At 50.1% G+C, this 26,300-nt stretch overlaps 2 protein-coding genes and 1 gene segment (V, D, J or C); all 3 read right to left on the reverse strand.

Moving 5' to 3' along the window:
* LOC123792759 (immunoglobulin lambda-1 light chain-like) overlaps positions 1–26,300 on the reverse strand; it is a 343,464-nt gene that overhangs the window by 7,822 nt on the left and 309,342 nt on the right. The window contains exons 3-4 of one of the 6 annotated variants that reach the window (XM_087857562.1): positions 9,390–9,425; positions 7,617–8,102 (exon numbers count right to left, since the gene is read on the reverse strand). The exons of the other annotated variants lie outside the window; for them this stretch is intronic. Of the exons in view, the coding sequence (XP_087713688.1) occupies positions 7,783–8,102; positions 9,390–9,425 (356 nt within the window). The 3' untranslated portion in view covers positions 7,617–7,782. Of the gene's footprint in view, positions 1–7,616; positions 8,103–9,389; positions 9,426–26,300 lie in introns of those variants that run through there. 6 annotated transcript variants of the gene reach the window in all.
* The window catches only part of LOC123792755 (immunoglobulin lambda-1 light chain-like), a 388,881-nt gene that overhangs the window by 3,776 nt on the left and 358,805 nt on the right, over positions 1–26,300 (reverse strand).
* LOC123795588 (immunoglobulin lambda-1 light chain-like) lies at positions 261–24,982 on the reverse strand. Its single transcript, XM_087857563.1, has 5 exons — positions 24,848–24,982; positions 24,166–24,453; positions 7,229–7,233; positions 1,996–2,035; positions 261–720 (listed from the first exon to the last, which is right to left on the reverse strand). The coding sequence occupies exons 1-5, from the start codon at positions 24,891–24,893 to the stop codon at positions 401–403; spliced, it is 699 nt and encodes a 232-aa protein (XP_087713689.1). The 5' UTR covers positions 24,894–24,982; the 3' UTR covers positions 261–400.

Raw genomic sequence — 26,300 nt, forward strand, 5'->3', positions numbered from 1 at the left:
GACACACAGTGGGCATGGTCCACAAAAGAAAAGAAAACACAGAGGCACTGTGGAGGGTCTTCCAACTCGCTTGTGTTGTTGGTATTTGCTGTTCTGTAATGTTCTTCTGCTCCTCTAGGTCAGAGGACAACTACCCATCCGCAAACCATGAGGATGCCTCCTGCAGACTCCTTTCCCCCAAAGGAAAAGATTGATCTTCATCCGTAAGTGTGGTTGAGCTCGACATAAAGGGTTTGAAATGCAATGAGGAGAGAGCACGATTTCTGATTGAATAAAGGACATTTTATTGAGTGTCGACTGTGTGCAGGGAGAAGGGCTGGGATGACCCTGGTGGGAGGGCAGATCCTCCTGGAGGTCCTGTGGCTCCAGGCCCCCTTGGGTGGGGGAGGGTGTCGGGGACCTAGGAGCACTCTGCGGGGACCACCTTCTTCTCCACGGTGCTCCCCTCGTGCGTGACCAGGCAGCTGAAGCTGCTGTGAGATTTCCACTTGTCAGGCGACAGGCTCAGGTAGCTGCTGGCCGCGTACTTGTTGTTGCTCTGTTTGGAGGGCTTGGTGGTCTCCACGCCCTGGGTGATGGAGCTGCCGTCTGCCTTCCAGGCCACCGTCACGGCGCCGGGGTAGAAGTCACTGACGAGGCACACCAGGGTGGCCTTGTTGGCGCCCAGCTCCTCAGAGGATGGCGGGAAGAGCGTGACCGAGGGTGCGGACTTGGGCTGACCTGTGGGGATGGAGGGGCCGCAGGTCATTGATTCAATTTCCATTTGTGGGAGACCCTGTTGTTAGTGTATCAGGTGGGTGTGGGTCTCTAGGCCCAGTTCATGCCCCTCTTTCAGCTTCTGTCTGACTATTTATTCCCAAGAGAGTGGATTGGCATCTTCCTCTGACTACTTCCCATCCCTCCTGGGTAGCTGTCACACTGCACACCTGCCATCTCCTGTCCTGAGACCCCCCTGGGCCCTGGCCTGTCACACAGATATCTGACCCTCACTCTCTTGCCTTCTTCCTCTGACATCCTGTCTGTCCCCAGAGTGGATGACAAGAACTCTGAAAGTCCTGGGGGTTCTTTGTGATCTGGCATTTCTGCTCTGGGAGCCTCTGGGTCTTTCCTCTGTAGAGACTTCATTTACCCACATGTGTCTCTCTTGAAGTCTGTAATGGGCCGAGGACCCTATAGGATCACAGTCTGTCTGAAGGTTCTTAAGTGTCCCCTCTGCCTTGTCCCTTGGTGTTTCCCCTGGCCAGTCAATTCAGTAGCCATATTGTGCGAAGGGATCTGGCTTTCATTTTGTAATTGGTAATTTCCCACAAGAGCCAGGAGTCCACCTTTTCCTCACACCCTGTCATTCCATGACCCTTTACCGGGGTTTCTGACTGGAGCACCTTCTCCTCCCTGCTCTGTACTGCCTCTTACAGGGTTGCCTGGCTCCCAAGCCCATTCAGGGCTGTGTGGCAGCCTGGAGACGCCTGAGGGGGCCACCCCACCCCACAACCATCCTTGGATCCTGTGTCCCAGAGCTCTGGGCACCTTCTCAGAACCTCTGACCTGCGTGTCCCCAGCCTTGGACCTGATGGTGCTGGGTCCCTCTAAGGGCTCCAAATGGTCATCCCCCCAATGTTCCCTGTTCCCTCTTCCCTTTCTGACAGGGGACCCTAGTGCCTCCCAGAGATAAGGGTGGAACGATAGAAGGCCAGACAGGAGAGGACAGAACAGAGCACATCTAGGACCCAACATGACTCTGGCAGACAGATAGAGGAGTTTTTAGGTCATCCCAACCATTGCCTGCCTCTCAGGTCGGAGGTGAGGGGCTGGTGGTGACCAAAGAAGTAAGCAGGAAAGTTTGCACAGGGAGGGGAGGAGGTCAGGGTCCCAGAGGTTGGGATCCTGGGTGAAAGCATGACCAAGGCTGAGACAAGACACCAAGAGAAAAAAGCACAGCAGAAAATTGCCCAAACCTCTGGGAGAGCAGGGAAGGATGGAGAAGGTGAGACTCACCAAGGACGGTCAGCTGGGTCCCTCCGCCGAACACCCAACACTGTGATACAGGCTTGTACAAAAACCTGTCCCTCGGAGGCCCTGCCCCACCCACTAGCCCCCCACCTGCAGCTGTGATGGAGGAAGTGGGGGCAATGCTCCGGGCTGGTGTGTGCTCAGTGGCGGGGGTTGGGGGAGCACACATCCCCCACCTCTAGCAGATGACACACCAATGACCCATGTGTTCTGCAACAGGATCCTTGGAAGCAATTCTTCCAAAGGAAGTTGGTGTCTGATCTGCTCTATCTCCCGGGATTTGGAATGAGTTGGTGGAGGGCCTGTGTGTCATTGTCAGTTAGGTTCCATGGAAATGAAGAGCACATCCCTTCTCTTCATTTTCAAACAATCCCAATTCCTTGGTGATTCCATGACGTGTGGGTGGAGGGTGTCCCCTCCCTTCTAAACCTTCCTTTTCAGGGAAAAGCAAGTTGGTCTGGGTTTATGGGCCATTGGAGACTTCCTATGTTCCCAACCATCACTCCAGAGGGTGAGGGCTCAGCTTTATCTTCCTGGGAATGTCCTAGTTAGGGACTGTCCTAAGTAAAGCCTGGGCTGGTCCTGTAGGACATGCCAACCTGTGTCTGGGTGACCTTGGGAGCAGCCCCAGACAATCTCCTATCTGGTCTCATGCTGGGGAGGGTCTGGTGTGTGGCTGTTGCTCTGCTTCTTTCAAAGAGTCTTCAATCCCACCTCCACTAACTGGAACTGACATCAGTGGCTGATTTTGGGCCCGGGGTGGGTAGGCACAAGATGAGCTAGAGTATGTTGTCAATCAACAAGGAGGAGCTTAGAGACCTGCTGGGGTCATGTGCGTGTCCCCAGGAGCCACCTGAAGAGGCTCCCACTGGACTGATGTCCCTATGTGCAGCCACATTGCCATCATGCATAGAGGACAACCCTGGTGTGATCCCCCTCCCTGATCCATTGGATCCCAGAGTTTACCAGGTCACCACACAGTGATGACTCAGCAGGGGAAGATGGAGGGAGCAGACCATCATTGTATAAAGTGGGCAACAATAGGAAAGCGTTTACATTTCTTCTTTTCCCTAGATATGAAAGGTGCCATGGGGAGAATAAAGAGCAGATGAAGGCACTCCCCTCGTGGGCACGTGCTGCCCTGCCCTCACAGGAGAAGGAAGACAGAAGAAATACTGCCATGATGCCCCCTTCCCGTCAGATGGATGAAGTCATTGAACATCCAGGCAGTTAATGCTACCTATGAAGGTCCACTTTTTTAAAAAAGATTTTATTTATTTATCTGAGAGAGAGAGTGAGAGTGGGGTGAAGGGCAGAGAGAGAAGCAGGCTCCCTGCTGAGCAGGGAGTCTGATATGGGGCTCGGGTCACAACTTGAGCTGAAGCAGATGGTTAACGGACTGAGCCACCCAGACACCCTGAGAAAGGTTCACTTGGCCTGGGTCCTTTGATGCATAGTAGCCAACTGTCCTGGGTGTTGGTTTTGCCAAGTCCAAGTTAGACCACCTGAAGTCCCTGATGCCAGAAGTCCTTTGCAGGAACAAGAAGCAGATTGAAGGGGTCGGGGAGGCTGTGGCTTCATATTCACATTGAAGAGTGTCAGGACTGGGAGCTCAGCCCCCACAGCTATTTCCTTGCAAGGAAAAGCAGAGTGATTTGGGACATTTTTATTGACCCAATGGACCTGAAGATACATCCACCAATCACAGCTTCAATTCTTATTCCATACTCATAAAAAGAAAAGGAAATACCACCAAATAACAAAGGCATCAATTGTATAACTCCATGAATTCACTTATGACAACTATGAGGATTTTGCAGAGAAACAGACTATTATTTTGATATTAAGAAGTGCATCTGCAAATCAGTCTGATACACAACATTAATAAAAGAAAGGACAAGAACCATATGATCCTCTCAATAGATGCAGAAAAAGCATTTGACAAAATACAGTATCCTCTCTTGATAAAAACCCTCTGCCATGTAGGAATAGAGGGAACATACTTCAACAGCATAAAAGCCATATATGAAGGATTCACAGCGAGGATCAGCCTCAATGGGGAAAAACTGAGAGCTTTTCCCCTAAGGTCAGGAACACAGCGTGGATGTCTACTCTTACAACTGTTGTTCAACATAGTACTGGATGTCCTAGCCTCAGCAATCAGACAACAAAAAGAAGTAAAAGGCATTAAATTGTCATGGAAGAAGTCACCCTTTTACTCTTCGAAGAAGATACTATACTCTATGTAGAAAACCCAAAAGACTCCACCAAAAAATTGCTAGAATTGATACAGGAATTTAGCAAAGTCACAGGATATATAATCAATGCTCAGAAGTCAGTTGTGTTTCTATGCACTAACAATGAAGCAGAAGAAAGAGAAACCAAGGCATCGATCCTATTCATAATTACACAAGAAAACCATAAGATACATCAGAATAAACCTAACCAAAGAGGTAAAGGATCTGTACTCTGAAAACTATAAAATGCTTATGGAAGAAATTGAAGAAGACACAAAGAAATGGAAAAACATTCCATGCTTATGGGTTGGAAGAACAAATATTATTAAAATGTTTATGCTGCCCAAAGCAATCTACACATTCAAAGCAATCCCTATCAAAATACCATCAGTATTTTTCACAGAGTTGGACAAACAATCCTAAAATTTGTATGGAACCAGAAAAGAATCTGAATAGCTAAAGTAATGTTGAAAAAGAAAACCAGAGCTGGAGGCATCACAATTTTGGACTTCAAGCTATATTACAAAGCTATAACCATCAAGACAGTATGGTAGTGACACAAAAACAGACACATAGATCAATGGAATGGAACAGAGAACCCAGAAATGGACCCTTGACTCTATGGTTAACTAATCTTCTACAAAGTAGGAAGAACATCCAATGGAAAAAAGAGGGTCTCTTCAACAAGTGGTGTTGGGAAAATTGGACAGCCACATGCAGAAGAATGAAACTGGACCACTTTTTTACACCATACACAAAAATAAACACAAAATGACTGAAAGACCTAAATGTGAGATAGAAATCCATCAAAATCCTAGAGAGAACACAGGCAGCAACTTCTTCGACCTCTGCCGCAACAATTTCTTACTAGACGTGTCTCCAAAGGTAAGGGAAAGAGAAGCAAAAATGAACTACTGGGACTCCATCAGGATAAAAGCTTCCACACAGCAAAGGAAACAATCAGCAAAACTAAAAGGCAACCTATGGAATTGGAGAAGATATTTACAAATGATAGATCAGATAAAGGGCTAGTATCCAAAATCTATAAAGAACTTATCAATCTCAATATCCAAAAAACAAACAATCTGGTCAAGAAGGGGGCAGAAGACAATAGCAGACACTTCTCCAAAGAAGACACACAAATGGCCAACAGACACATAAAAAAATGCTCAACATCACTTGGCATCAGGGAAATATAAATCAAATCCACAATGAGATACCACCTCACACCAGTTAGTATGGCTAAACTGAACAAATCAGGAAACAACAGATGTTGGGGTAGATGTGAAGAAAGGGAAACAGTCTTACACTATTGGGGGGAATGCAAGCTGGTGCAGCCACTCTGGGAAACAGTATGGAGATTCCTCAAAAAGTTAAAAATAGAACTACCTTATGAATGTACCAGCAATTGCACTACTAGTTATTTATCCAAAGGATACAAAAATAGTGATTCAAAGGGGCACATGCACCTCAATGTTGATAGCAACAATAGCCAAAATATGGAAAGAGCCCAGATGTCCGTGGGTGGATGAATGGATAAAGAAGACGTGGTATACATAGACAATGGAATATTACTCAGCCATCAAAAAGAATGAAATCTTGCCATTTGTCATGATGTGGGAAGGAACTAGAGCGTATTACACTGAAAGTAATGTCAGTCAGAGAAAGACAAATAACATATGATTTCATTCATATGTGGAATTTAAGAAACAAAACAGATGAACATAGGGGAAGGGAGGGAAAAATAAAGTAAGATGAAAACAGAGAGGGAAGCAAACCATAATAGACTCCAAACTATAGTAAACAAACTGAGGGTTGTTGGAGGGGAGTTGGGTGGGGGGATGGGGTAACTGGGTGATGGGCATTAAGGAGGGCACTTGTTGTAATGAGCATTGGGTGCTAATATGCAACTGATGAATCACTAAAATCTACCCTTAATAATAATACACTATATGTTAACCAAATTGAATTTAAGTAAAAAATTAAAAAAAGAATTTATTAATGGTTTCTGCTTAGAATTGATAATGATATTGTAGTAGTTATATTTCAGGTCCTGTCTTTCCAGTCCACAAATGAATTATATATAGAATAAATGATATGATCTTAAATTTGTTTCAAAATGCTGCATAAGGGAGGAGTTATTCTTCTGTGAGTGGGTCACTAAGACTCTGGGACCTGGTTGATAGGAACGTGGGTGTTCTCCTTTGTCTTGTCTCTTTGTGTACTCAGTTTTTCATAATGAAAACTTAAAACAATGAATAGAAGAGTTTGTCTAGGGGTGACATTAGCTCTGGGTAGGGTGGAATGTGTCATTCTTCCCAGCAGGACCCTTAAGATGAGGGAGACCTGAGTGGTCCCCTTGTCCCTTGGGATCTTAGTTTTTCTGTCTGAGAAATGGACTCAGGCAGATGCTGATCCTTATGTTTCTACCATATCCTAAGTAGATTTGGGGACCGATGGCTCGGAAGAAGCTCCAAGGGGGTCCTTATCCTTTGATGCATTGTGGCCCAAGAGCACGTTGCCCTTGAAAGTTCTGTCCCAGGGCAGTCCTGGGCCCCCAGCAGGTCTGGGGAAGGCAGCTCCATGTCGCTGAGGAGCTGGAGGCTCAGACAGGGTATCTGTCAAAACTAGGGACTGGAGGACTGGCAGAGTGAGCAGGGCCTGTGCCTCTGAGAGGTTGACATGTGTGCCTCAGGCCCTGGAGTGAGTGTGTCCGTGACTTGAAACAACAGGTGCACTCTTGATGAAGCCATAGTGATGGTGGGTGGAGGAGTCCTATGGGCCTGGTGTCTGAAGTCCCTGAGTCCAGGGGGAAGCCTGACCTTGCCATGGGCCTCAGTCTGGTCTGACCTGATTTAACTCTACTTCTGAATTAGAATTGACTCTGTCTTTGGGACAATCACTGGATGCCTTTCCTGAGGCCGGAATGGTGGCTTTCTCATTGACCAGTTCTCCCATGCCACTCCTTTATGCAGGCTGACATCACCTGCTCCATCCATAATCCAATGATAAAATAATGTGTCAGGTGTCCAGACATTCATGAATGAGATCCCAGACACTGCCAGGGTCACCCTGAGCCCACTGACAACACACGAATCTGAACAGAGACTCATTGTCCCCAAAACACTCCTTATTTCTGCCTGATCCCCTTGGGACCCCAGTCCTTCTCATTTAGCTCTTCCCTTTCCCATGGGGACAAGGACCGCAACCCACGAGTAGGCCCACAGCAACAATTTGTTCCTCATGATCACAGCCCAACTGGCATATGGGGAGAAAGGGTAAATCGGATCTCACTTCACAAGTGTCCCTTCCTAATTACTGAGACTTTACCTCAGAGACATGACAAACAGAGAATGTACATCAGAAATGTCGGATGATAAATGGTAAGGTCTTTATTGGGCACAAGTAGAAACAGGGAGGGTATTGGGACCTGCCTGCTCTGAGCAGATCCAGGGTGGGGGCTCAGGGGTACATGGTGAGCTGGGAAAGGGGTGTCTGGGAGAGGAAGGCCCCCAACCCTGGAAGTCTTGGGGACCTAGGAGCACTCTGCGGGGACCACCTTCTTCTCCACGGTGCTCCCCTCGTGCGTGACCAGGCAGCTGAAGCTGCTGTGAGATTTCCACTTGTCAGGCGACAGGCTCAGGTAGCTGCTGGCCGCGTACTTGTTGTTGCTCTGTTTGGAGGGCTTGGTGGTCTCCACGCCCTGGGTGATGGAGCTGCCGTCTGCCTTCCAGGCCACCGTCACGGCGCCGGGGTAGAAGTCACTGACGAGGCACACCAGGGTGGCCTTGTTGGCGCCCAGCTCCTCAGAGGAGGGCGGGAAGAGCGTGACCGAGGGCGCGGACTTGGGCTGACCTGTGGGGATGGAGGGGCCGCAGGTCATTGATTCAATTTCCATTTGTGGGAGACCCTGTTGTTAGTGTATCAGGTGGGTGTGGGTCTCTAGGCCCAGGGCATGGCCCCTCTTTCAGCCTCTGTCTGAGCATTTATTTCTAAGAGGGTGGATTGGCATCTTCCTCTGACTACTTCCCATCCCTCCTGGGTAGCTGTCACACTGCACACCTGCCATCTCCTGTCCTGAGACCCCCCTGGGCCCTGGCCTGTCACACAGATATCTGACCCTCACTCTCTTGCCTTCTTCCTCTGACATCCTGTCTGTCCCCAGAGTGGATGACAAGAATTCTCAAACTCCCTGGGGGTTCTTTGTGATCTATTGTGATCTGGCATTTCTGCTCTGGGAGCCTCTGGGTCTTTCCTCTGTAGAGACTTCATTTACCCACATGTGTCTCTCTTGAAGTCTGTAATGGGCCGAGGACCCTATAGGATCACAGTCTGTCTGAAGGTTCTTAAGTGTCCCCTCTGCCTTGTCCCTTGGTGTTTCCCCTGGCCAGTCAATTCAGTAGCCATATTGTGCGAGGGGATCTGGCTTTCATTTTGTAATTGGTAATTTCCCACAAGAGCCAGGAGTCCACCTTTTCCTCACACCCTGTCATTCCATGACCCTTTACCGGGGTTTCTGACTGGAGCACCTTCTCCTCCCTGCTCTGTACTGCCTCTTACAGGGTTGCCTGGCTCCCAAGCCCATTCAGGGCTGTGTGGCAGCCTGGAGACGCCTGAGGGGGCCACCCCACCCCACAACCATCCTTGGATCCTGTGTCCCAGAGCTCTGGGCACCTTCTCAGAACCTCTGACCTGCGTGTCCCCAGCCTTGGACCTGATGGTGCTGGGTCCCTCTAAGGGCTCCAAATGGTCATCCCCCCAATGTTCCCTGTTCCCTCTTCCCTTTCTGACAGGGGACCCTAGTGCCTCCCAGAGATAAGAGTGGAACGATAGAAGGCCAGACAGGAGAGGACAGAACAGAGCACATCTAGGACCCAACATGACCCTGGCAGACAGATAGAGGAGTTTTTAGGTCATCCCAACCATTGCCTGCCTCTCAGGTCGGAGGTGAGGGGCTGGTGGTGGCCAAAGAAGTAAGCAGGAAAGTTTGCACAGGGAGGGGAGGAGGTCAGGGTCCCAGAGGCTGGGATCCTGGGTGAAAGCATGACCAAGGCTGAGACAAGACACCAAGAGAAAAAAGCACAGCAGAAAATTGCCCAAACCTCTGGGAGAGCAGGGAAGGAGGGAGAAGATGAGACTCACCAAGGACGGTCAGCTGGGTCCCTCCGCCGAACACCCAACACTGTGATACAGGCTTGTACAAAAACCTGTCCCTCGGAGACCCTGCCCCACCCACTAGCCCCCCACCTGCAGCTGTGATGGAGGAAGTGGGGGCAATGCTCCGGGCTGGTGTGTGCTCAGTGGCGGGGGTTGGGGGGGCACACGTCCCCCACCTCTAGCAGACGACACACCAATGACCCCATGTGTTCTGCAACAGGATCCTTGGAAGCAATTCTTCCAAAGGAAGTTGGTGTCTGATCTGCTCTATCTCCCGGGATTTGGAATGAGTTGGTGGAGGGCCTGTGTGTCATTGTCAGTTAGGTTCCATGGAAATGAAGAGCACATCCCTTCTCTTCATTTTCAAACAATCCCAATTCCTTGGTGATTCCATGAGGAGTGGGCGGAGGGTGTCTCCTCCCTTCTAAACCTTCCTTTTCAGGGAAAAGCAAGTTGGTCTGGGTTTATGGGCCATTGGAGACTTCCTATGTTCCCAACCATCACTCCAGAGGGTGAGGGCTCAGCTTTATCTTCCTGGGAATGTCCTAGTTAGGGACTGTCCTAAGTAAAGCCTGGGCTGGCCCTGTAGGACGTGCCAACCTGTGTCCGGGTGACCTTGGGAGCAGCCCCAGACAATCTCCTATCTGGTCTCATGCTGGGGAGGGTCTGGTGTGTGGCTGTTGCTCTGCTTCTTTCAAAGAGTCTTCAATCCCACCTCCACTAACTGGAACTGATATCAGTGACTGATTTTGGGCCCGGGGTGGGTAGGCACAAGATGAGCTAGAGTATGTTGTCAATCAACAAGGAGGAGCTTAGAGACCTGCTGGGGTCATGTGCGTGTCCCCAGGAGCCACCTGAAGAGGCTCCCACTGGACTGATGTCCCTATGTGCAGCCACATTGCCATCATGCATAGAGGACAACCCTGGTGTGATCCCCCTCCCTGATCCATTGGATCCTAGAGTTTACCAGGTCATCACACAGTGATGACTCAGCAGGGGAAGATGGAGGGAGCAGACCATCATTGTATAAAGTGGACAACAATAGGAAAGCGTTTACATTTCTTCTTTTCCCTAGATATGAAAGGTGCCATGGGGAGAATAAAGAGCAGATGAAGGCACTCCCCTCGTGGGCACGTGCTGCCCTGCCCTCACAGGAGAAGGAAGACAGAAGAAATACTGCCATGATGCCCCCTTCCCGTCAGATGGATGAAGTCATTGAACATCCAGGCAGTTAATGCTACCTATAAAGGTCCACTTTTTTAAAAAAGATTTTATTTATTTATCTGAGAGAGAGAGTGAGAGTGGGGTGAAGGGCAGAGAGAGAAGCAGGCTCCCTGCTGAGCAGGGAGTCTGATATGGGGCTCGGGTCACGACTTGAGCTGAAGCAGATGGTTAACGGACTGAGCCACCCAGACACCCTGAGAAAGGTTCACTTGGCCTGGGTTCTTTGATGCATAGTAGCCAACTGTCCTGGGTGTTGGTTTTGCCAAGTCCAAGTTAGACCATGATGCCAGAAGTCCTTCGCAGGAACAGGAAGCAGACTGAAGGGCTCTGGGAGGCTGTGGCTTCATATCCACATGGGAGAGTCCCAGGACCAGAGCTCAGCCCCCATATCCACTCCCTTTTAAGTTAAAGTAGAGTGATTTGGGCTATTTTACTGACTCAAGTGACCTGAAGACACATCCACCAATGACAATGTCAAATCTTATTCCATAGTCATTAAAGGAAAAGGAATACCACTAAATAATATTTAGAACATATTCACTTAACTGTGGATCAATATCCAAATATATGAAGAGTTTCCATAGATCCTTAAGAAAATATAAGAAACCGAATGGAAAAATATGCAAAATTACGACTGGTAAATTCACAGGAGAAATAAAATCAGTCAAAAAATATGAAGGGAAAAAAATGCTCATTAGCGATCAAATAAATGATAAAACAGCAAACATATCCTCAAATACTCATCAGGTATGAACAAATAAAAAAAAGATCAGCAGTATCATAGGATCGCAAGGATGTATTGCAAGAATTGCATAGAGGAAAGGGCACCATCATTCACTGCAGTGACTATCAGCTGGGACAGACTTTCAGAAGGACATTTGGGTCCCATATAAGAACATTCCAAAAGCACATTCTCTCTGGTCCAGCAAGTCCAGTTTTAGCCATTAATCCAAAGTACATACTTTGGGTTAATGCACTTTAAGTGCACATATATATAACACATGCACACATATGTGGGTTTTCCATGGCAGCGTCACTTGTAATTAATCTTTTTAAATGGAAACAACCTAAATGTCCATTAATAAGGCATGATTACATACAGTCTGGTTCATCCAAATTTTGAATTCTTACAAAGCCATTATAAGAACATGGGAGATCCATACAGATTGATATAGAAAGTGTCAGGAACAGACTGTTTAAGAAGCTGGTTATAGGATAATATGCAGAGTATGATTGTATTATTTGAAAAGTAAAACCCCCCAAACCAACTAGGTGTGTGTGTGTGTGTGTGTGTGTGTGTGTGTGTGTGTGTGTGTTTTCAGGGACATACACACATGGGAGAAGGATTGGAAGCATATAGACCAACCTGATAGTGGTCATCTCCAGAGAATGCGTTTTAGGGTAAGATGTGTGGGGATGGTAAGCAGAAACATTGGATTTTTTTTCTTCAATAGATGTTTTTGCTTAACCTTTTAAAAAAATTTTACAATAAGTACATGTTACTCTTATATTAAAAATTATTTTAGAGAATAAAAACCAAATATATCTTCCTGTGAACATTTTCAAATGTATAGAAAATTAGAAGGCAAAAGTTTACATGAGGTGAAATCCCATCAGCCAGAGACACACCATTGATATTTTTCTATCTTTTTGGACAGGCTTTTGAAAGTGCACACATACTTTAAAAACCCAATTTCAGACCCAGTTTTGGAGGCTTGTGTAAGATTCCTTATGATGGGTGTCCCATACTGTATTTGGTCACACCCTTTCTGCGGGATATTTAGATTATCTCCAGTTTTCTCCCACCATTAATAATGTTGAGCTAGCCATTCTTGTTTGTAATCCTTTGGTTACATCTTTGATTATCCTCCCCCCTTGAATTCCTATTAGTGGTATTACACAATTTAAATAAATATACTTTTTAAAAATGACTTGCTGCATATTATTAAAATGGTTACACATTTTAGACTTCTATAGATAGTCCATGAGAGTGCCTATTCCTCCCTGGTCAAACTCTGGTACTTGCTAGTTTTATAGATCTTGGTACTTTGTCCTTCCTCCCCATCCCCAAGGCGCAAGCTTTGGCTGTTACCAGTCCTTGGTGCTCTAATCTGGCCTCACACCAGTCTCCTATCTGAAAACGGTTTTCCAAACACGAATCCGACCCTGACAGTCTGCTACTTAAATCCCTCAACAACTCCTCTGGACCCCAAGATCAAGGACGCAGCGCCTAAAACACAACGCACAGCACAGTGTGGCGTGCATGCTTTCCCCAGACTCCGGTCAGGGAGCTCCCTGCCGCGCCTGCGCGCCTGCGCACTTTTCTCCTCTCAGCCCAGGCGGCTCCCAGTGCCTGGAGTGCCCGCCTCATGCGTCAGTGTCCCCGCATTTGTCAGATCAGTTTGATCTGTCCCGGCGCCTGAACATGACCCCCTTGGTTCAGGCCCATCCTCTTTGGGTCCCCAGGCCTGGCCCCTGTAAGTTTTTATGAATAAGTTGCAGAGTGGACATCTTTGGGGGAGACTCAGCCAAGCCCTTGCTCCCCTCTCTAACTGCCTTGCAGACCACCTCTTCTGTTGCACCATTTTGTTTCAACACAGGACACACTGATGGGATCACAGCGTTCAGGCCTCAGACTTCTTACAGTCCTGAGACCGTGCCTGTGTCCTGTGGGACCTTGGGTAGGTCAACTTACCTCTCTGGACCTCTATCTTCTTCTGCAAGATGGGAACAGCAGGATCTGACTTGTGGGGCTACAGAGAGAGACGTCTGCCCCTGAAACTGCCCCTGTGGGCACGTCCTGTTCCTGCGTCCCTGTTTCTGCCCCACCAGAGGACAAGGGTGAGGCAAGGGTGGCACTAGTGCAAAATTTAAGGGGTGCCAAAAATTCAGTCATCAAGATAAATCATATTTTCATACAATATTAGAAGCTAAAAATCAAAGCAAAAAAAATCCACGCAGGACAAATATCAACACTTTAAATACAGCCAGTGTCTGCCCAGGCCCCTTCTCTCTGGCTGCTTCTTCCTTCACCTCCTTCTTCCCCTCACTGCTGCTCTCCTCCTCGGATGCCCACTCCTGGCTCCCACCTCAGGGAGCTCCACATACTCCCACCATGGCTCTTTTGGCTCCTTACCTGTCTCATAGGCTTCGAAAGCTGGACAGGCTCCTTCCTGCTAGGGCTCTGCTCGGTGGTGCTGCACTGGGGACAGCGGGCCATGGGTTCCTGTGGCCAGGCTTAGCAGCAGTAGGGGCCAGCACAGCCTGGGGCGAGGCTCTACCCCTCCAGGGGCCTCACAGTGCACTTAGCCTGTCTGGGGACTCATCTGCCCTCAGGGTGGAAGCTTGGCTTGAACTTCCTGGGGGGGGGGGCTCCCAGTCCCTCTTGCTGGCATCAGCTGTCCCAGTGAGCCTGGCCCACATGGCCCTGTCTTCTGCCTGGGACTTCTCTGGTCCCTGCACCCAGTGCCCAGCCCTCTCCAGGGCCCATGGCTGTTACCCCTGGGGATCTCCCTCAGAGTGACATCTGCCAACTGCCCTGCTGTGTTAAGATCCTGAGCTCCACCTCCTCTCACTGAAGTCCGCCCACAGTCCCTGCCCCTGGGGTCCTGGGTGGGGCATACTTGACCTGCTTTATTTTCTTATTCCCCAGTGGTGTCCCAGATCTGTGGAGCATCTCCTTGGGGCTTGAAGGGGCCACAAGGAGCAGCTGAGTGCCCACTGAATCAGGAATCACCAAGGCCTGATTCCTTGTGGTGGGGCTGGGACTAGGGCTTCTCTTCTGACCAGTCCCTCAGGTCGGGTCGCTGTACACTGCACTTCCTTGGTGGGTTTGGTCAAGACTGGCTGTTTCCCCTGTGGTCATCTCAGCTTCTCAGCCAGGCAAGGGTCCTGCAGGGAGTGATTCTTGAAACCTTCCAGACCTAGGTCACTTCTGGGCCTCAGTTTCCTCATCTGTAAAATGGACACAGTTCCTCTGCAGCAGGGCGGTCATGAAGATGAATGAGATCATGTGAGTGCTAAGCCCTGTCTGTGGCAGGTGTTGACTGATTGCCCCTCGGACTTTGGGCTTTAGAACAACAGTTGGCATGTCCTGGGGGGCAAGTGTGCCTGCTTTACAGGTGAAAAAAACTAAAGTCCAGAGAAAATGAATGCAGGGGCCAAGGTCGTTCTGGGAGTGGGCTGCAGGGTGAGCGAGAATCAAGAGTGATCTCATCCCCTGCATTGCAGCCCTCTGTCCACCTGGAAGGCTCATGCCTTGCTTGCAAGGGAGCCGAGGTTTGGGTTCTGTTGGGCAGGGGTGTAGGAGGGATGGGCCGCACAGATGCTTTGAGTGGGGTCCATTGAAAAGCCCATGAATATAATACGTGAGACTGAGGCGGGCAATGGGGCTGGCTGCCCGCTGGGCTGAGATTGTCTTGAGCATTTGAGAATGAGGAAATTGATGTTCAAGCAGATTCTATGCAGAGGCCTGGCCCTGGCACGGCTCCAGAACATGCTTTGTTGATGATGACCCCACTCTCTGGGCCGGGTGAAGTCACAATGCTCAGTGTAGGGCAGGTGGCAGGATCCCTCCTGTTACCCAGCGCCTGGCCTCTTGCCTTTCAGTTGCCTTTTCTGCTGCAAGGTCTTTCACACACCTGCTCAAGTCTGGGTTTGTAGCGACACAGGGCTTCTCGTTTCTGTGTCAGCAGCTCTAAAAGACGCCTCCCAGGGCCTGCCAAAGTGACTTTCCTGGGAGGTCCCTTTAACAGTTGTCTGGCCAAATTTTGAGTCAGGCACTCCTTAACTTTCCTGCTACATTTGGTGAAGATTGTCCTTTCCATGGGATGAAGCCCATGCCTGCCTCTGACCTTGGGTTCTTGGCACCATGCGGGCTGGGGCAGGACGGGCCTCAGGGGTCCAGGCTGAAGCTGTTCCCTCTCAGCATCCCTGTGTGGGTGTGACACTCACCTGCTACCTAAGACCCAGAATCTGTGGTTCTGCGGGGGACAGCCCCAGGTCTTGGGAAGAAGAAGGGGCTCTCCCTAAAGGCAGCATCCCAGCTGTGCCTCCTTTCCCACCCCGGCACCTGCCACAGCCTCTGGGCAGCCACTGTCTCAGACCACATCCTCTTGAGGTGGCTGCGGTCAGAAATCTGGGTCTGGGCTATTTCCTGGGGACCCTTGGGGGGGGCTGGGTCTTCCCAGCTGGTGCAGCTGCAGCTCTGGTCCACTCAGGCCTGCTCCTCACCTCCTCCCTGGATCGAGTTGTACCAAGGGCTGGATTCAGGCTGGACCAGAGGAGTCTGGGTGCAGCTGTCCTGGTGGGCCCCCTGCTGAGGGTCTCTGGCTCCTCTGTGCCCTGCCCCAGCCCTTCTCTCATGGACTGGAAGGGGTGTTCCCCTGTCCAGTCACTTCAGCCCTGCTTCCGATGTCAGAGGGTGCCCCCTGCTTCCTGCTGATCAGTCTCCTGCCCACGCTCTATTCCACAGACCTCAGAGACTGCCTGCATCCATATCTCCTCAGCTCCTGGCTCTTCTCCACCCCAAACTCAAGCTGGCTGGGCCTTTTCATCTCACTGTTGTGCCGTGTGTGTGTGTGTGTGTGTGTGTGTCACAAAGTATCGGTCTGGGGGATGTGACAAAGGTTCTGGAATCTCTCAGAATCCTCAGAGTTAGGGTCTGGCTCTGCAGCTTCTGAGCCCCCCTCTGAGGGGTCCCCAGGAGCCCTGAAGACCCCCACTCCTCTGGTGATCCTGGGAGTGCAGCACCCCCCCCCCAGCTCTCTTCCAGCAAATGGAAAGGGAATTCTATTGCTTCTGTAGATGTCACAGACTCACCACGCTTGTGGGGACCTTCTAGCTGATGAAGAAACTGAAGCACAAAGAGGGAGAATTTTTCCCAAGACACACAGCAATTTGGTGTAAAGACTGTGTTCTGGGACTTAACCAGTACCAGTCAGAGACCTGGGAGGACCAGCCTTTTTTTGCACAGGAGGTGGGACCTGCCTGGAACTGACGGGAGGGGGTGCTTCCAAACAATTCAGTGCTTTAACCTCTAAGGCTCCCAATCCAGCCGCCTGGGGTGCAGCCCCAAGAGGGCGATCCAATAGGGGGCATCAGAGACTAGCAGTAGAAGGAGGCTAAACCCCAGAAAGGGCTGGTGCCCCGGAGGGGTTGGCGGGAGGCCAGGGAAAGTCTCCTGCAGTGTGGGGAGGTGGGAGGATGCAGAGGCTGGACTCTGGTTCTGCATCTTCCTTGGCGCCCACCTCATCCCTGGAACCACCACCTGGGCGGCGGGGGGTCGGGAGAGGGGGAGGCGAGTGAACCCAGTGTAGGGTGGGATCCTGACCTGATTTGCAGTTTTGATGTTCTAGTCATCATGGAATTTTTCTGCATCCATTGCGATTTCAAAAAATATTGCATTAGATATTATTTATCTTGATTACTGGGTTTGGGGGTCCTCCCCTAAATTTCACACGCAACGATGGTATCTTACTCGGCTCACACTAGTCCTGGCTGTGTCTGGAACTCCTGCAAACCTGTTGAGGGGGTGGGGGTTAAGCGAGGGGCGGGGTTCCGGAGTGGGCGTGGCCAGCGCCCTGAGGTTCCAACCTCATCTGACGAGGTGGGTTGGTATTTGTACAGCGGAGCCCTGGTTTCCAGGCCCTTTCCAAAGTCTGACTGATACCTGGGAGCATCGTGAGGACCTGCGTGGCAGGTGGTGGCTTTGTAGCAGCCACAGCTCTTTCTGCTGTGCCATCAGCAACAATCATCCTGGCAGGTCTGCATCTGGACAACTCACCTTAGAGGGTGGTGCAATCTCCTTTATTACATTCATAGGAAGTGCTCCATCCAGATGGCCACCAATACTAACATGATTTATATCTGATTCTGACTTCATTATTCCCTAAAGCCCACACACCCTCACATTAATTTATAACTCTTCGTGGCGTAACATAGTAGCTATTGCACTGTATGTTGCCAATTAAATTGACAAATAGCCTAGCGACCTACCTTGTTTATAAAAAGTTATTATAAAATAGATAAGCACATAATATCGACGTCATTTTATTGCTTGACCATCTCTCCAGACACATCCTTTGATTTTCAGTGATTTTATAATATTCCCCCAAATACCCACCCACATGTTTACTTGTGTTGACAAATAGAGCCAGCCGGTTACTAACAGAAGCACATCTGAATAGTATCTTTGACAGTGAGGACTGGCTTTGCCAATTAGATTACACAGTGGGACTTCTCCCTGGATTGAATGGTTCAAATCTGCAGCACCGAGTTTTGGAGAAAAAATATACCTGAAGCACAGGAGAAGATGAAAGTATGTTTCTCAAAACATTATTGTATTTTGCAAAGATGCACAGTGATCACAGATATTTTAGTTTTTTTTCCCAATCTCTTAAACTCTATCACACACAGGGGGTCTCTTAGTAACTTCCGGTCAAGTTCCTTGGTGCATATCCCTGATACGAACCTGGGAAAGTGGACGATGACAAATGGCTGGGTGACACCCCATGCAGGTGGTTTCTCACCCCATCCCCCACGAAGCTGATTCTGGGATGATGCCAGACCGCAGGAGGTTTACAGGGAGCGTGTTTGGGACCAGTCTATGTGCCAGGGATGGGTGGGAAGCAGGGTGGGCAGAGGGAGGAATCAGCTATAAGGAGCTTTGCTGTTGGGATGGTCCTTCTCAGCTTCCCTAAATGGGCTGAGAGGCTGGGTCTTCAGACCGTCACATCGATCAGCTTTCAGAGGCCAGCTGCCCAGGGCAGGACCATGGCTCGGCTCCCGGTGGCTCTCTTCATCAAGGGAGCTGACAGATGAGGGCAGGGCTGTCTGTGGGCGCCTTTCCCAGCAGATGGCGCAATAAGGCTTTCATTCCAGAAAGGGTCTGGTGGTGCATCAACCTGTCTACCAGTTCAAATCCTCTCAAAGGCAGTGGTTTCCAATTCTTTGCTTTCAGCAAAATTAGAAGGATATGAAACAGAGCTGTCAGCTGATAGATCACTGAAAAAAATAATTTTTGACCATCAACCACTAATGATTTTTGGCACATAAGTAGGAAGAAGCTCAGATCTGTGATCGAAATTCTATTACAAAACTTCTGTTTATGAGGTCAAGGTTTCTTTGAGTTTCATAACAAAAATGAAAGCCAGAACAGAACAGAGGCAGGACCCTGCTTCATTCTGCCAGGACACCGTATTCATCAACGGATCCACAAATCAACACTATTTAATGATCATCTATGTAAATTTTAATATGTTTATGTTGCTTCGATCACATACTGCTACGAAAAATTAAGATGCTCACTCAGTGTGGCAGAAAATAATGTAATGGTCAAGGTCACAGGCTATGAAACTAAATCTTAGAATGTAAACTTCATGTATAGTTTTAGGACAGAGATGTATAGCGGGGCCATGAATAAAAGACTTGGGTATAAAAATGTATGAGCGGATCAAATTCAGTGAGGAGTGTGGAGGGAAAGCAAAGTTCAAGATGAGGGAAGAAAGATGGAAAATTTCCAAATGTTAAGAGAAGAATTTTTAAAAAGAGTGGGTGTCCAGTCGTAATGATACTCACTTCCATTCTCTCTATATAGAAGAGCATTGAGAACGTTTTACAAACTTCTGGTGAAAACTTTACGTGTTTACTTACAAAGCAGCGGGGAGCATAACTCTGGTTCTTTTGGAGGGTGGGTGGGCCTGGTGCCCGGGGCTCGGCTGCAGGCCCTGTCACCCTCCCCCAAGGAGGCTCTTCTCTAATGCATAAAGGTCCTGGTCTCAGCACAGTGTGATTGCATAAACTAACAAGCAGAAGGACCTCCATGAGTTGGGGGCCAGCTCGGAGCTGTGCCCTTTCCTTCCAGTATCTTGACTCCTCCAATCATGCCTGAGAGAAGTGAGTGAGGAGCTAAGCCTTGAGAGGGTACAAGGAAGTCCCGGGGCTCAGCTGGTAGGGGGACCTCTGGACCCACAGGGCGCTGACGACAGCTTCTGTGACTCAAAACAGACCCCCACCTGCCATTTCTCAGCAGGGTAAACAGAGGCCCTGAGAGGGCAAAGAACCTGCTGGAGTCTCCCGACCCTGGAGGGTCGGAGCCGGGACCAGAGAGGATGCCTGGCCCTCAGGCCTACGGTTACTCAGACGGCTGGTGAGAGTGTCAGGCCAGGGTAGGAGGGTTTGTGTTTCACTTCCCCACCTGTCTGTGTCACTGTGAGTGATTGAAAACTGCTCCCACTGCCATGGTAGATGGCACAGTAATAGTCGACCTCGTCCTCGGCCGGGGCCCCGCTGATGGTCAGGGTGGCTGTGTTCCCCAAGTTGGTGCCTGAGAACCGGTCAGGGATCCCTGAGGGGCGGTTGCTATCACAATAGATAATCAGCACTGGGTCTAGGCCAGGCTTCTGCTGTACCAGTGAGAATATTTATTTCCGATGTTGTCTCCCCAACACGTGATCCTGGCGGTCTGTTCCAGGTTCACCGACACCGAGATGGGCTGAATCAGCACGTAAGCGGCTGTGGAACCTGCAAGAGAGGACATGAGAGGTGGGCTTCCAGCTAAGGGGACTCTGCCTTTCTGGCCTGGACTGAGCTCCAGGGGTTCTCTTGGCCCCCAGAGTTGTCCCCTCCCAGGGATTTCAGCCCAAGGGACCCACGGGCCTGGATAGAGCCTTTGAACCAAGGTGAACGCCCGGCCCATTTCTCTGGGCAGGTGCAGTCTCTTAGAGCTCACACACAGCCAGTGAGCACAATAGGGGGTTTTACCCCTCTAGCCCCTCATCCTGCAGCAAGGTGAAGAGATCTGTCCCCCACTGGATCCCAATGAACCTGGGCACAGCACCTGTGCAGTAAGCGAGAAGGCCGAGGAGGAGAGGGGTCCAGACCATGGTGGAGGCACCCTGATTCTGCTCCCAAGTCCCGACGCTGGGCAAAGTTCCTCCCAGGCCTCTCTTACCCCTTGCTGGACAGACCTGATGGTTATGCAAATCAGCCAGAGCCCAGAGGCTGCTGCTGAGGGGCCTTGTGGGTTCAGGGAAGAAAGGGCTCAGCCCCAAGGGACACAGAGAGGGGAGAGGTGTCCCTCGGAGTCCTCACCCTCAGCCCAGGGGATCCTTCTCCTGGTGGTCTCATAGTCTGGGGCTACAACTCCAGTTTTAGGCTGTGCCTTGGCCTAGCTCCAGGGCTATTCTGGCCACTGAGAAGCAGAGTCTCTCTGATTTCCAGGGAATCTAAGTTCCGCTCACGGAATCCTCCTGGGTCCTGTCATGAAGGTGGCCGGAGTCACAGTGGTAATGCTGAAATTGTTCTGGGCCCCCAGGTCTTTCCTCTGTTCCATTCTGGCTCAGGAGGGAGAGGGTTAATGTCATCCAGGACTCTTAAGTGTCTCATCCATCCTTGTGTTGTGATGGAGGCCGCATGCTGGTCCGCTCCCAGCCCCACCTTCAGAACTTTCCATGCTGTGTCTCCTCTGACATTCCCAGGCCCCAGTGCAGTGACCCTCGTCATTCACACTCCAGGGACACCCTATGTGCTTAGATAGGGGCAATGTCCTACCACAGATCACAGTTGGTGAGGTGTGAACACCAGAATCTGAGTAAAATGCCCCCCTTGCTTGGTGCATATGGGGTTGGTAAAGGTCCTGGAGGTGCTGTAAGTGTTGGCCCTTGACCATGAGCTCCTGGACAGGGAGTAGGTGCCATTTCTCCGTATCTCCAATGTGTGGCTGGGCCAGGGAGACATCATGTGCTCAAAAGATATGATTTGAGTATATGTGAATAAAATTTGGTTGTGAATTATAAGACTGCCTCATGTGAAATTAAAATTATATTTTAAATTTCAGTCGCTAGCAACAATGCGTAAGTAATAAAAATTATTAATATAATTTATGAGGTTGAGTAATGGTTATTGAATAACTGCTGTGTCCTTGGAGTGGAAAAAAGATACGGAAAAAAAATTGGCACCAGCCCCCTGGAGAGAGAGGGGGAAAGGAGGAACTCCTTGTGGTGAGACAGGAAGCTCTTGGAGCAAAGTGGGGGGAGGATGTGTGTTCTCAGAGGGAGCGGGGTTTGACTTTCGAGAGCTTTAGCACCACTGGGGTGTGTAAGAAATCCAAGTCCCAAATCTGTGCCAGAGAAATGGCTAATTACTGCAAGATCTGGATCAGAATAAGAAGGAGCCAAAGGATTTTGGCATTAGCATCAAACATGATACTTGAGAAGGGAGAAAACTTTCCCTTCAGATCTCAGGTCATGGTAACTAAACCCCCTGCATGTTAGGACCCCTGGTGCCAGGCCCACTCCATCACCAGGTGGCTAGCCAGGTGATCTCTGCTGCCCGCTGGGCCGTGGCAATAGCACAGGGGTTCGCGTCACGTCCTCTGGGATGCCGCATATGCTTTCAGCATCGTATGTTAGACATATGTGGTATTGCTTCTCCTCCGGTCAGGATTCACAGGTCTAGGAATCAGGGTGGAAATGGGAGTGGCAGCACTTACTCTTATCTCCAATGAGCCACCAGCAAATGTTCCCTTCTCATCCCTGGAATTTTGTGCTCTGCTTGACTGCACCGTACTGCTGGCTGAGAGTGCGCCGTGGCCCTTCCTGGCGCCTTCTTGCAGCGAGGCACCGGGAAGAGTAGGGGACACTGGCTGCTGTGATTCATGGTGACTATCACGGGGGACTTGGGTATCTACTACTGAATTGGGGTGATCAGGTGTGTGTATGGATTCACGAGATCCTCTGATACGCCCAGGGACTGTGATAACAGTCATAAATTCACCGCAATCCGATGCAGCAGGTCTGACAATGGACAAATCTTCCAGAATGAAGGTTTGGTCGTCCCATCTGGTGGGGACTTGCTGAGGGAAGGCGAATATGGGGTGGACAGTGAAGAAGGTAATTATGGGCACCACACTGATCACAGGTAGTGAAAACATGAGGAGGATACAAGGACAAGTGTTTCTTCCTTATATTGACATGAATATGTGTGGAAATATATTAATCATATGCTTCTGTTTTATTCTCCTGTCTCATCCCATTATTGCCTAACGTCAGATGTGTTAATAGGTAACTTTATATCTCAATGTAGAAGTTAGAGATAGCAAATCAGCTGGGACAAAACAACTATCACCACAGACAACAGTATGTTTGGATTCCTCTTGCGGGGAAAGGGTGAGCATGTTTGAAATTTTTCATTGGATAGTTTCATCATATTAGGTGGAAGCAAGGTTACCAATATTCTCTTCATTTAGAGACTGGTTAGCCTGGATTGGGTGGATTTCATGTGGATGAGGGGTGGACTGTGGTGGCTTATTAAGTGTCAATGTTGACAAGCTGACTGTATCCACAGAATTGTTGTCTGTCCATATTTCTGGGTAGGGTGAGTGTAAAGAGAGATTATCGTGCAGGATGTGGGGGGTAGAAGTGAGGCAGCACCCATCCTGTGTCTCACTCCCGTGGTTGTGTGTCTCTGGCCACTCTGTAGGAAGAGGCAACTCTCCCAATGTCCCTCATTCACCCTCAGGATGGATGGGACTCCCCAACTGTCTGTCAGAACCCAGAGCACCTAGTGTGTTGGCATCTTTTTCATTGTTTAAAAGCACAAGGAATGAACTGATCTGTTGGGGATTTTGACACACGTAATAGGGTTTGGGAGGACAAACCAGAGTTTTGTGTGTATACAGTGGCCTCCTCAGGTCCCTCAGGACCCTGTCGGGGATGCCAGCCTTCCTGGATTGGGTTCCTGGAAGCAGACTCTGAGATGGAGAAGGGCATGTGCAGGAAATCTGGAAGGAGTTGGGGAGGTCAGACTGGGCAGGAGAAGGGACCCACAGTGAGACATCAGGCAAGGTCTCTTTCCTGCAGGGAGCTCTAAAGCTGGGACCTTTCAGGACATCTGAACCCAGGCAGGCCCTTGGGATGTTGGACTGAGGCCATGATTCAACTGAACCTCTCTGAATTGGGGCAGAAACCTGGGGAGGCAGAGTTTTGAAGCACAGTGCTTCCCTGTGAGGAGCTCCCTTGTGAGCCATCAGGGCTTCCTGCAGGGGTGGGTGGGTGAGTGGTGAGTGGTCACAGAAGAGGGGATGTAGGTGGCCCCACAGTGTCCCTGCATATGTCTGCTCCACTCAGAATCCCACAGCTATGGACCAGGGTTTCAGGAGCTCAGCTGAGCCGGGAATTTCTGGGTTCAAATCTTGGGTTGTTGGGTGAAAATATTTCCCAATGACCACAATATGGAAATGGAAGTCTCTCTGTCTTTCTATCTACCCAGGCCCTCTGACCCGGATTTATACCCCGGACAGACAAGCAGGGCAGCCAGGTCCTGTCAGCCCTCAATGCACTCATGAACCTCCCTGTACAGAGCCTGCCTGGAGGGTTGAGGAGAGAGGGACCCCTGGGGATCACACATGTGGAGACCTGGGTCAGACCTGTTCATGCTCTGTGGCCTCCTGGGGCTGGAGGAGAGTGTGACACAGACGGGGAAGGAGTTTTTGTCTCACTTCCCCATCTGTCCGTGTCACTGTGAGCAGTACCAGTACTACTACTATATGATAGACAGTAATAGTCAGCCTCATCCTCAGCCTGGGCCCCGCTGATGGTCAGGGTGGCCGTGTTCCCTGAGTTGGAGCCGGCGAACCGATCAGGGATCCCTGAGGGCCGGTTGCTATCCTTATAGATAATCGTCACGGGTGCCTGGCCAGGCTTCTGCTGGTGCCAGGAAACGTATGTACTTCCAATGTTGTCTCCCCCACAGGTGATGCTGGCCGTCTGTCCCAGGGTCACCGACACTGAGGGGGGCTGAGTCAGCACATAGGAGGCCACGGAACCTGCCAGAGAGAAAAGGAGATGTGGGCTTTCAAACTCAGTTCTCGTTTTCAGGAAGCCCCCACCCACCTCACCCAGATTTGGACTCAGGGATACTCTGGGCACAGAGGGCACCTCTCCCATCAGTCTCAGCCCCAGGGCCCCCTGGCCAGGCTGGTGGATAGAACCTTTGAACAAATAAGAACCCTGACCCTCTTTCCCTGGCAGGTGCAGCCCCTCAGGGCTCACACAGAGCCAGTGAACACACTGGGGGGAGTTCACCCCTCCAGCCCCTCATCCTGCAGCTGGGTCCTGAGCACCCTGCCCCACACAGGCAGTGCCCTGCTGAGCTCTGAGTCAGGGCCAGCCTTGTGACTGTTCTGTGGGTCTGGGTGGGTGTGAGCCTGAGTTCAGCACCTGTGCAGTGAGCCAGGAATCCGAGGAGGAGAGGGGTCCAGGCCATGGTGGAGGTGTGCCTTGATTCTGCTCCCTGAGGCCCTAGGCTGGGCACATTCCTTGCCAGGCCTCTCTTATCCCCTTGCTGGAAACACCTGCGGGTTATGCAAATCATTTGGGGCTCAGGCTATCTGCTGAGAAGCTTTGTGGTTTCAGAGAAGGCTCAGCCCCAAGGGTCACAGGGAGGGAGGCGTGGCCCCTGCAGACAGACCTCCCATCAGCCCAGGGGATTCTGCTTCACCCACTTGTCCCATAGTTGGTTCCGAATGTCTTCTCCTGGGTGACCTTAAGAGGCTTAGGTCAATGCAGTCTCCTTGCTCCTGGGTGACCTTAAGAGGCTTAGGTCAGTGCAGTTTCTACCCAGATCCCTGTTTGTGACCATCAAACGTGAAGAAAATTCTTCACTTGCTAAGCACACATGGAGTTTTGCAGGAACCATTGAGGTACTGTAGGTGATGTCCTCAGGGAGAGCTCCTAGGACAGGTCCTAGATTCTGTGACTCAGTATCCCCAGTGTGCACTCAGCTCCTGGGATAGATGCCGTGACTTACAGGGATTGACAGTGACTGGGTTTTAGCAGAAATGGTCTGGGCTGGAGAGGCATGACATCCTGGACCTGTGCAAGAGAAAGAGGCAAATTCTAGAAGAGAGAGATGTGAGGGACACGGAGTCAGAATTTTATGTCGGTGGTAAAGGCGACACTATAGAAAGCCTATATGACTTTTCCTTTAGGTCTCAGGTGGTGACGAACCCTCCCTCCCTGTTAGAACCCCTAATGCCCAGAGCCTCCCCATGTCCAGGTGACTTTGCCAGGTGATCTCTGCTGCCCCCTGGAGGCCACTCCATGTTGGCGGCTGCAGGTGCAGGGAAGACCTACCTCCAGGTGGAGATTGTGAATCCACTTCTGAGATCCTGATTTCCTGATCTATGGACTTTTGGCTCCATGTGAGAAATTGCTCTTCTCTAAGTAGTCCCTGCCAGCCCCAAGATGATGAAGAGCATGTCAGATTACCTGTGAGAATATGAGCAGGCTCATGCAGAGGAGGAGAAGGCAGGGTTCATCTGAAGTATGGGGTGGTGTGGTGTTGGACCTTGGCACTAGGGGACACAGGACTCAGGGACTGCCTCTTTGGTCCAGTGGGTGGTGCAGGACCAAACCGGGGCAGAGGTGACTATTGCCTCAAAGCCAGAGACAGGAGAACAGTCACTTAACAAGCATTCATTCAGACCCACTTTGGTCTGGCAGACATTCCATCCTGGAAATTAGTGTGAACAGAACACAGTCCCGTTGTCAGAGTTTCCATCTTGGGGCAGGAGCAGCAGAATGTACATACATGCTTTGCTGACAGAGCATATAGACTCCAACCCCTTCTACCTGCATCTTGTCTTCTATATTCTTTTAGAAGCTACGCTAT

Source organism: Ursus americanus, chromosome 30, assembly GCF_024610735.1.
Source record: "Ursus americanus isolate L20-20 chromosome 30, mUrsAme1.1.p, whole genome shotgun sequence".
Taxonomy (NCBI): Eukaryota; Metazoa; Chordata; class Mammalia; order Carnivora; family Ursidae; genus Ursus; species Ursus americanus.

What these genes read in the sequence shown, in the direction of transcription:
- LOC123795588 (XM_087857563.1), bottom strand. Translation starts at nt 24,893, where the DNA reads ATGGCCTGGACCCCTCTCCTCCTCGGATTCCTGGCTCACTGCACAG. An exon ending in ATTCCTGGCTCACTGCACAG is followed by an intron (nt 24,454 to 24,847) that starts GTGCTGAACTCA and finishes TCTCTCTGGCAG; the next exon opens with GTTCCGTGGCCTCCTATGTG. An exon ending in GACCCAGCTGACCGTCCTTG is followed by an intron (nt 721 to 1,995) that starts GTGAGTCTCACC and finishes CCATCCCCACAG; the next exon opens with GTCAGCCCAAGTCCGCACCC.